At 38.9% G+C, this 11180-nt stretch overlaps 1 protein-coding gene across 4 annotated transcripts in view; it reads right to left on the bottom strand.

The window, feature by feature from the left end:
- Window positions 1–9056: 9056 nt before the first annotated feature.
- Window positions 9057–11180, bottom strand: part of ZFX (zinc finger protein X-linked) — a 35952-nt gene continuing 33828 nt past the window's right edge. For all 4 annotated transcript variants that reach the window (XM_054720787.1, XM_054720791.1, XM_028155800.2 and 1 more), the window contains one exon: window positions 9057–10642. In XM_054720787.1, coding sequence (XP_054576762.1) covers window positions 9459–10642 — 1184 coding nt within the window. In that variant the 3' untranslated portion in view covers window positions 9057–9458. The remainder of the gene's footprint in view (window positions 10643–11180) is intronic.

Here is an 11180-nt window from a genome sequence, read left to right as displayed (position 1 = left end):
TCCCCATGAAGTTGGCCTTATCCAGAAAAGACTGATTTTGAGCAGGTCTCGTGGGAATATTGAAGTAAAGGAGAGTTTGAGACCTGTCTCTTTGCATTAAAATATAGGCGCTGACCCTTACTAATGGTCTAACCTGGGCTTTGGGAGATACTAAAAGATCTTGCAGTGTTGCTGTTCTTATTAGAGGAGATTACTTAGAAAGGACTTGGCCCATAGCGGGTATTCAAGCAATGTGTTTTCCTTTTGCTTTTCATAGGATCCTGATTATGATCAACCTCTTGTCTCCTAATCGTCCCACCTATATCACTGTTATTTTTCTAACTGGATTGTAAGCTGCTTAAGGACAAAGCAGTAAAGCTCACTTATATGCTATTCGTTTCCAGATGCTTTTATTAATATTTTCTCATTTAATGCCAATTACAATGTCATGATGACAAAAATCTAGGTATAAGAAGGGTAAATGTTTCATGTAATCCTTTCAGCAACCCTAGGAAGGAGGTATGTTAGTTGTTCTCAATGTACAGATAAGGAAACTGAGGCCTAGAGAGGGTAAGTAACCTGGCCAAATGAGATAGAATCAAAACTAAAAAGAACCAAGGACTGCTTTGTCTGATCCAAAGCTTTTTCTGTTATACACAGCCTTCTCTTTGCTTCTCAGTGGCATCTAGCAGTGTAAGCCAAGCATGTCAAACTCGCGGCCCAAGGGCCGCATGCGGCCCACAACGAATATTTTTGCAGTGCAGCCAATATAACAGTAAGAAACATTTTAATAAAAATTTCAATAACTTAATTTTTACAATATCCTGTATATATAATTATTAATAATGAACTACAACGTTCGCTAATGACTGATTACTATAATCATGTTGCATTCATTTCCCTTACGCGCCTTACACGCAGGCGCACCATTTCTCTCCACTAATACCAGCAGCGAATATTTTAGCAGCCGATGGCCACATCATTAGTCTTGGACTGACTTGTTTGGTGTGCACAACAGGAAATATTTCACTTTCGGAGAACAAGAAAAATAGTTTATTTGCGTTACGCTTATTAATTTGTGCAGTTATTCAGTGTCTGGTAAGTTAATGTTCAAGAAAAAATATTAATTTTTATTAAAATGTTGTATTATTTTATGTTCATTATTAGTCATTTATTTCAGCCCTTTGTATTCAGCATGTCTCTATCGAAATAAACCTACATTTCTATGAAAATTGAAGCTTTTGTTTTTTTGTGGCCCACAGAAACTTAAACTTGTTTATTTGGCCCGTGTCAGCCTTTGAGTTTGACATGCTTGGTGTAAGCACTTCATTGATGAATTGTAGAAGACACAATATAGAGAAGGTGAATAAGAATTCAAGCCTTAACCGTTTGGCTCAGTGGATAGAGAACGGCCTGTGGACTGAAGGGTCCCGGGTTTGATTCCTGTCAAGGGAACATACCTCAGTTGCAGGCTCTATCCCCAGCCCTGGTTGGGGGCATGTGGGAGGCAACCAGTCGATGTGTCTCTCTCACATTGGTGTCTCTTTCTGTCTCCCCCTCTCCCTGCCACTCTCTCTAAAAAAAAAAAATCAATGGAAAAAAATATCTTCGGGTGAGGATTAAAAAAAAAATGAATTACAAAAACTGCAAAGTATAGACTATCATATGTTGTCAACAGAAACCGACATATAACATTGCTGAGGGGATGGAGGGGATGATCATTTCAAGGAAGGATTCTTATCCAGAGAGGCCCCCTGGGAGAAGTGAAAGTTTGAAATCCAGCAGGTCCTCAGATAACATTGTTTTGGTCAATGTGTGGGCGAAAAGGGGGGCCGCATGCTAACCTGGCTAAGTCAGCCAAGGCCTGCGTAGCGGCCTTGCAAATTCAAAGATCTACACCACAAAGGACGGTCTGACATTAAAACCTTTTAATGAAAAAGCAGTTTACAGTGGGTAGTCATGTCCTAGGCCAGTATCTTCCCTGCCAAAGATCAGCTTCGATCTTTACTGAGCCTATTGACTTTTTGCATCTAAGATAACTTACCTGTGGAATGTCAGGGTAATTTGTAACTTCCCTTTTTCCGGACCCCCCAGGGCACAACCATTGTTATTGTTATTGAGGTCATTGTTGACTGTTAAGTATCCTGTACCCACTTGTGTAAAGGAAGTATGTGCCTATCATTTTACTTTTTACCCAATCCTAGAGGTCCCCCCCTCTCCCCCATTTGCTTTCTACCGCCTCCCTAATCTATCATCAATGGATTTCTTGTAACCCACTTAAGTCTCCTCTTTTTATTGTAATGTATAAGACAAGGTGAAATTATCTCAATCCAGTTAATTGTCGACAGTTTGGCTCAAATAAACTCACAAAAATTCTTTACAGGTGTGAATGTTTCTTGTCTCCTTTCATTATAAAACATTGATGAGATGTCCTAGGAACTTAACTCTTGTTTATATCGATTAGCCTGTGGTAAAATTGGTTTCATTATATGTCATTTTTAAAAATATATTTTATTGATTTTTTACAGAGAGGAAGAGAAAGGGAGAGAGAGTTAGAAACATCAATGAGAGAGAAACATCGATCAGCTGCCTCCTGCACACCCCCCACTGGGGAGGCGCCCACAACCAAGGTACATGCCCTTGACCGGAATCGAACCTGGGACCCTTGAGTCCGCAGGCCGACGCTCTATCCACTGAGCCAAACCGGTTTTGGCAACCTTTTTAAGTAGGACAAGAAACCCCAGGAATCATAAAAGGGGGGGGGAGACATATATTTGATTAAACAAATATTAAAGATTTTGGGGTATCAAAAGGCAACAAACAATAACATGATAAATCACAGACTAGAAAAATATGCAACAAACATTAGAAAGCTAATAGTGGTGATGGAAGGAGACTTGACTTGGGGTGGTGAACACACAGTACAGTGTACATACAGATGATGTGTTGTAGAACTGTACACCTGAAACCTGTATAATTTTGTTAACCAGTGTCACCCCAATAAATTCAATCAAAAGGGGAAAAAAGAAAGCTAATAGGCCAAATGTACAAAAGGCTCTAAAGAGAAAATGGACCACAGGATTTGAATAGGTGATTCATGATAGAGAAAACTCGAAGGGTTATTAGACATATGAAAGTACCGTCTTACTTAACTCCACTAAGAGCCAGGTTAAAATAGATTGAGACAATGATGGGAGAGCGAGCTTTTCTTAACCGTGCTATTGACTCTAACACCCACTGTTTGTAAGACGGAGAATGGGCCCTCCCATATGTTGCTGTGGGAGTGTGGACCTGCTAATGGTAAATAACCTCACACTTTGCTAGTGGGCTAATGCCCCAGGACCGACCACCAGAATTGGACTAACCCCTATTACTTCGCTAGAGGCCCAATGCATAAAATTCATGCACGGGTAGGGTCCCTAGGCCTGGCTGGCGATCAGGGCCGATCAGGTTCTCCGCCTACCCGCCTCCTCCTTCCCTGTCACCCCCGCACCACCACCGCAGTTCCCCACCTCCTGCTTCCCTCACACCCTCAGTGCGCCGCTGGTCGCCCCATGTTCCGCCCCGCCCCATGGTGGTCAGCGCACGTCATAGTAAGCGATCGAACACCCGGTCTCCCAGGGGACACTTTGCATATTAGCCTTTTATATATAGAGATGAGGATGACATAAGGGAACACTTCTCTGAATCTGGGCCTGGGAGTTCTGGGGAGAATACTGCAGCCAGTCTCACCCACGTGCTCCATTTCTCTGGTGGGAAGCTAAGCGGTCTCCCTCTAGCTCACAAAGGGGAGGGTGGGCCGCACACCTTCGAGTAATTGGCTGCATCACTCAAGGCCTACACTGGGGGGGGGAAACAGATGTGGCCTCCAGACCTCCCAACCCAGCTTTACAAAATGAAGTCACACACTCAACTGGTGGTTTCTTTTTTTTTTTTTTTATTATTTTTTTTTTTTCCTAATATATTTTATTGATTTTTTACAGAGAGGAAGGGAGAGGGATAGAGAGCTAGAAACATCGATGAGAGAGAATCATCAACCAGCTGCCTCCTGCACACCCGCTACCAGGGATGTGCCCGCAGCCAATGTACATGCCCTTGACCGGAATCGAACCTGGGACCTTTCAGTCCGCAGACCGACGCTCTATCCATTGAGCCAAACCGGTCTCGGCAACTGGTGGTTTCTTGTGTCTATTTCCAATGTAGTTAGAACCCAGAGAGGATGGGTATAATTAGAACCTCCAAAACCCCAAGACGCTTTGCAATCCCTCCCCTTACTTCAAAAAAGCCCAGGCAAAAGGAAACGGGTTCTGCTTTTAAAGCCAAACATAGCATGAAGCAGAAACTGGCCTCTCTTAGATAAAAGCAAAATAATATAGTTCTAGTGAACTATTCTGTTTTCGTCAATACATTTGGATATTTCTGTGGTGATTCACATCATGAATAAATGCCATCTACAATTCCTAAGCAAGTTTTCTGTAGCAAAGTATCCTAATGGCTTTACAGTATCAGCAGATCACTATAATGCCAAATCCCTTGTGTTCACTGATACCAACAATACAAGTAACTTGGGATCAAGTGAATAGAAAAAAAAACAAGGAGAATCAGTCTTGAGTTTTACCTCAAACTTAATAACTACAAGAATTGCCATCTCAGAGATCACAAAAGTGATTTTAAAGTCTAAGCAGGTGCCCTAGCTGGTTTGGCTCAGTGGCTAGTCGGCCTGCAGACTGTAAGGTCCCAGGTTCAATTCTGGTCAAGGGCACATGCCAGGGTTGTGGGCTTGATCCCTGGTGTGGGTTGTGCAGGAGGCAGCTGATCAATGATTTCTCTCATTATTGATGTTTTTCTCTCTCCCTTCCTCTCTGAAATCAAAACAATTTTTTTTAATAAAAAAATGAAGTCCGAGCCGGTACAGGTGTTATACCTATATGCAACACTGATACTCTCATTGGTGCTGTAAGTGCTCAACTACTAAAGGGGTCACATCACTTCCAGTTTATACTGTGTCAAGAATTTATTAACCCTGTGATTTATGTTTCTTCATTTCCATGGGTGTGTGTGTGTGTGTGTGTGTGTGTGTGTGTGTGTGTGTGTGTGCGTGCGCGCGCATGCACGCACACACCCTGTCTATAGCCAACACTCCACTAGGGTAACTTAAAACAAAATAGGAATTTATTTACAACAATAGCAGATGTCAAAAATAACAGGAACAATATATAACAAATCCAAGAATTATTTTATGAAAAAGGCAAACAATATATACACAAAAGACAAAACAAAACCCAAATGGGCAAAGTTAATTTTTACTTTACCTAAACAGCTACCGATATGGGTTTTCAGATATGAATTACTTAAGTAACGTCGGGCCAATTAATTAAACACATACACACTTTCCAGTCCTTCTCTTTTACTTGCTGACTCTTCCTCTGAATTCTTATCCACCTTTGAGGAGTGTAACTTAGGGGAAGCCATACAAGATTAAGTGCAGGCTATTTACATGTGGACTAAAGGATTTACTTACTGACCAGCAGGCTCACACTTTAAAAGGGGTAAATCCAAGATATAAACTGAGTCCCATGTCACCTTTAACTGCTTATCTCTGGCTTGTGTGTATGTGTGTGTTTCTAATCTTTGAAGTTCCTCAAGTGCTCTAAAACAGCGTTTCCCAAACTTGAGCATGCAGCAGAATTACTTGGAGGACATGTTAAGACACAAGATCACTGGATCCCACACCCAGTTTTCTGATTCAATGGGACTTGGGTAGGGCTGAGAATTTGGCAGCACTTGAAAACCACTGCTCTGAAACAGCAACCCTTTAAGAGTTTGACTGGTCATGCTTTTCTTTACATGAATTCTAGAATTTGTGGGAGATCAAGGAAATTGTCAATACTAGGATTCCCAGAGAACAGAGCGATACACTGCCTGGGATCACAGACTGGTATGATGTTATCAGGTATTTTATCACAACTCAGTTTCTCAGCATGCTACGATTTTTGTCCGATTTACAGCTCTGGACAGTGACATTCACCATGTCCTCTTGATCCTTTACCTCAAGTTTTTATTATTCACTGTCTCAACTATTAGGCAAATACTTATTCCTACATAGTTGAAGATCAGCAGGATCTCATCTTTAAAAATCCATGACTGCAATCTAGTTCTCTTTTAACTCCTGATAACTTTGACCTAACTTCTCTTATTATGACAATAACCATTCTCTAGTATGTTAGTGTCTTCTAGAACCCTCCAAACTGGGCACAAAGGGGAAACTTTAGGGCAGGGTTCTGTGGTGGAGGTGGGGACAACCCCCACTAACCCAATATGCTATGCATTGATACTAAAATGAACTTTAAGTGCTCTCAAAAACCACTTTATGCAAGGGAAATTTATCTCCGGGGAATCTGAGATGCTAATAAAACAAATCCTTTATGAAGATAAAAAGAAAAAAATAAATTTCAAGGACATGCTCATCAAAGGACTCACCAATCACCTCTTAACTCCTCTGAAATACTTGCAAATCCGCAGGGCTGAAATATTATCAGTATTTGCATTCAAGTCATAAAACTCAAAGCAATCAAGCATTTTGAATTCCACTGCTGCATAAAAGGAATTAAGAAATGGGGAAATGAAAATAAACCACTGCTTTTGATGTTTATTAGGTTTACAAAAACTGTACATTTTTTTTTCTTAAGAAAAAGCATTAACTTAGTACTGGTATCAAATAGACTAAACATTCAGTAACAGGAAAATATTCTGATTTTTATTTTTGCACGTTATTCTCAAGTACACAATTACAATAATGTCACACATCCCTATATGATTTTCTTTTTATGTATTTTACTTTTTTTACAAAGTGTACAGAGGGAGGGACATACAATATTTAATAGGATATTTCTACAGAACAATAACTTATATTATGTCCTTGTAAAAATCTGTACCTCTTTAAAACATTTAACTGAAACATCCATTTTTTTTAGCTTTGCTAATCAAAATTGTTTTAAGTAAAACTAGGTTGTAACTAATGTCAGTACATAACAGTGACTACAATTTCATTTTCTCTTTATACAGACAAATACATTTTATCATATTCACTTGACCAAACCCTTAAATAGCCTTTAAAGGTTTCAATATTGTGCTTTAAAAAGAAAAGAACTGTGTATGATTCCAGACTATGTAAGAGAAATATAAAGTGTGTAAAATGCTGTGTTCTTTATCTTTCAGTTTATTTAAAAAAATATAATGACCAATTATTTATATTTTCTGTATTAATTTTATAGGATGTTTTAAAATTAATAAATTTCCACTTTCACTGAAGTGTTTTTACATTACCTCTGGGAAAAATTAAAAATTAGGGAAATTTTAAAGGTTCTCAAAAAAAGACAGAGCTTTCAAGAATAGTACTGCAGGGCAATGAATCACACAATTTTAAGTTACTTTTTTTTAAAAAGCACGTTATAGAGGCCAAGAGGGCACAGGAGCTCCCACTGGGACAGGCCCATGCCTTGGTTTTGACTGGCATTCAGGTTGGAGTTCATACCAGCTTAAAAGTACTTGACTTAGAACTGAAGTAAATCAATCCAATACTTCAGACGCTTGCCAAACACACGATATTTAGAGTTCTAATCCTATAAACTCTTGAATACAGATCAACGGCAAAGAGAAAGATGAAAGGTAAAAAACCTAAAAGCACAAAGAGGATGGAGCACCATAATGAAGTGGCAAGGCAGCTATCAAGTGGGAAGCAAAGTCCAAAATCTCCCACGACGTGCCAGGTACTCGTATGTGCTGACAGCCAATTTAAAGACCCCTCCCCCCCAAACTGTCTTCTGTTCTCTAAAATTTATTCTAACATAACCAAATTCTAATTAACTTTAGTGTTCCTTTTATGAATTTATAAATCTGAGTCTGAACTATCAGTTTTAAAAAAAAATCAACTCAAAGAAAAATAAAACAGTGAAAGACATGATGATGTTCCAAATAAGGCATCAGATTATTTTCCTCATGCACTTAAAACATACCTTTAATGTTATGTTCTAATCAAAGCCAACTTGAGCGTTAAGTTTTTGAAAGTTTCCTAACTACAACTAAGAAATAACAGAGTAGGCTGAACTTGCCAAGTGTAAATCATAATTAGCACCCGATCTCTGATACTGAAGCCGTAGCTTCTTGAGTCTCCCTCGCTTGGTAACACCGAGTTCCCTCGGGGGCTTCTCAGAGAGAACTGAGGAAGGTCTGTCTGGATACTCGTTAGCTTTTCAGAAAAATATAAAGGCATGGAGCTGAAGGTGTATGAAAACATTCTATCTAGAAACATCTTAACTTCTATTTTTCAATTACCAAAGATATTTAAAAGAAAATACCTTTACTCTTTAAAAATACGAGTGTCCTTATTTTCCTTCTAATTCTTCACCTGAGTAGTCTCTCTGAAGAGCATGATTTAAAAAATGCTCTCATACATCCCTGCATCTTTCATGTTATTGTAAATTTAATACTTTTCATTATAGATTTTAAACAACTACTACTTGGGGTTGTGTGTATAAATATGTAAAATAAGCAATACACACAGATACATGTTTTATATATATATGTGCATATACATAGTTCAGGGTACATATACATATATAAAGTTGCAAAAGATCCTATGAGCCACAAATTACCTCTAGGAGATTCCAAAATGCAGTCCTCAATAAGTCTCATTTGTAGCACACAACCATTCCAAGACAAAGCAGCACAGACAGAATAATCAAAATACAACAGGATCAAGCAAAATTTGTCAATAAAGTTTTCTAAGACTTTGCTATGCAGACAAAAGATGTAAATACTCCAAAGAAAGCCCCCCAAAGGTATATTTTGTCCACTAAACAAAATGAAAAGTAAGCACAAACCCACCCACTGTTCTTTACTCAGCAATGCCAGGGATGCAAAGCTCAAATGGAAACTTTCATTGTCATGTGGTCAGAAAAGATTAAGCAAGACAAGTACATGACTTTCGTGTTAGCCTAATTGGACGTGACTGTTAAATCTCCCATTTATGTTAGATGTCTCTGACAATTTTACTGTAAGAAATTTATGGGGGGGGGGGGGGAAGATAGTTACTCTGAAAGTGATCATGTTGACTCAATCTAAAGTTACCCTAGCTTTATGTTAAATGGTCTTAGAAGAGTACCATCAAGATAATAAGCAAGGTAAATATTTAAATAAATATAAAACTAATAGAAAATTTCAGTATAGAAGCAAGGATTACTTCATTAAAAGCAACTTGCTTGTTGCTGCTTTTCCCCATTAATTAAACAAACTGAATAGAATTCAGAACACACTACTGAACAAAATGTTAAAAAAAAAAAAAGTCAACTACAAGCAATATTCTATTTGTACACAGAATAAATCAATATACAGTATTGTATGTGAACAAGACTGATTGGCTTTAAAATGAATTTTCTGCTTCAAGGCCAGCATCTCCACAAACGTCCGTAGAAGTATTATTAGGGCAGGCCCACTTCTTTATGATGCCGCATTATGTGCTGGTTCTTTTCCGAAGGTCTTCGGAACCCTTTCTTGCAGTACTCACAACGGTGAGGGTAGTCTTTTGTATGAATGGAAATAACATGCCGTTTAAAGCCTGAGGCATCTGTAGTGCTATACTCACAGTACTCACACTGATACACCTTCCTGCCACTGTGTGTCTTCATATGCTTTTTAAGCTCATTCTGCTGCCTAAATCCCTTTCTACATCTCTTGCACCTAAACGGAAGATCTTTTGTGTGAACCGAGAGAATATGGCGACTTAGAACAAATGGATCTGCAATCTTAAAGTCACAATGTCTACACTGGTGCATTTTTTTACCCTTGTGGGCAGCCACGTGTTTCTTAAGTTCTGAGGGCCTATGAAAGCCTTTATCACACATGTCACACTTATGGGGGTAGTCCTTCGTGTGAACTGAAATTATGTGTCGTTTCAAATCACTCGAGTTTGAACTCTTGTGGTCGCAATGCAAACACTGGTGTGTTTTGCTTTCTTGGTGAATAAGAGCATGTTGCTGCACCTCTTTGGTATCTGAGAAAGTCAGAAGACAAATGTCACACTTGAATGGCATCTCTTTACTATGCTTAGTTTTAACGTGCGTTTTCAAGTTAGAAGAGTCTGCAGACCTGTATTCGCAGTACTGGCATTGGTACGGCTTCTCCCCGGTATGGATGCGCATGTGCTTTTTGAGCTCTGAGGGGTGACGAAAACCTTTACCGCACTCCACGCAGATATGAGGAAAGTTCTTGCTGTGGACCGCCAAAAGGTGGCGATTCAATAACCCTTGTTCAGCTGTTTCATATTCACAAAATTTACACTTGTACATTTTGTTGGCTCCTTTTTCCTTATGCACCATTTTGTGAGTAAACAAAGCCCCAGCGTGAGAGAAATGCTTCCCACATTCATCGCATTCGATGGCCTTCTCTGTCTTGCTGGTCAGCTTGTGGCTCTCCAGGTGGTTGTGTAAACTTATCTTCTTGTTGGTAGTGTAATCACAGTCAGTACAGCGGTACTTCTTCTTGGCAAGGTGTTCAGGATGGTTTTTCATGTGCCTTTTCAAAAAACCTCTGGACTTAAACTTTTTCCCACAAATCATGCAAGGATAGACAGTTATGGGATGTCCATCAGGGCCAATTATTATTGCTAAGAAAGGAAAAGAAAGGTACATGAGAGATCAAACCAAGTTCTATTTTGGTTTCGTCAAGAATTTAAAGGGTGTGTTCTGGACATTATTGGGCAAATACTCCGAAGTTAAGCTATTTGCTACTTAACATTCCTTTTAGCATTTTTCAACACAGGAGATATATCAACCTTGTCATAAAGAGGAACCTGGTCTGCAAACTTTATTTGGTATGACTGTACCAACCTCACTCCCTCGTTTAAAACAATAAATGAATATGTAACTTCTATTAACTTGTGATTAAAGCTATTATTATCGATTTGGAAATCAGTGGGAAATTATTCATAAAAATTAAGTGTTGTAATCCCAATTTCTTCTTTGGTTATTCCAAAAACATAATTTATGTCAATTTACAGTAAAGCTTATATGGGCATACAAAAATAGACAGGAATACGTCACATGAACTGAAGTACCCGTTCTGCTGCTCTGTAAAGTATGCCTCCTTACGCTGACATAATCAGATTCTTTAATATATTACTTTTTAAAAAGTTAATGTTTGTA

Source organism: Eptesicus fuscus, chromosome 1, assembly GCF_027574615.1.
Source record: "Eptesicus fuscus isolate TK198812 chromosome 1, DD_ASM_mEF_20220401, whole genome shotgun sequence".
Lineage (NCBI taxonomy): Eukaryota > Metazoa > Chordata > Mammalia > Chiroptera > Vespertilionidae > Eptesicus > Eptesicus fuscus.
Note: the sequence above shows the minus strand (reverse complement) of the source record. Positions and strands in the feature narration are given on the sequence as shown.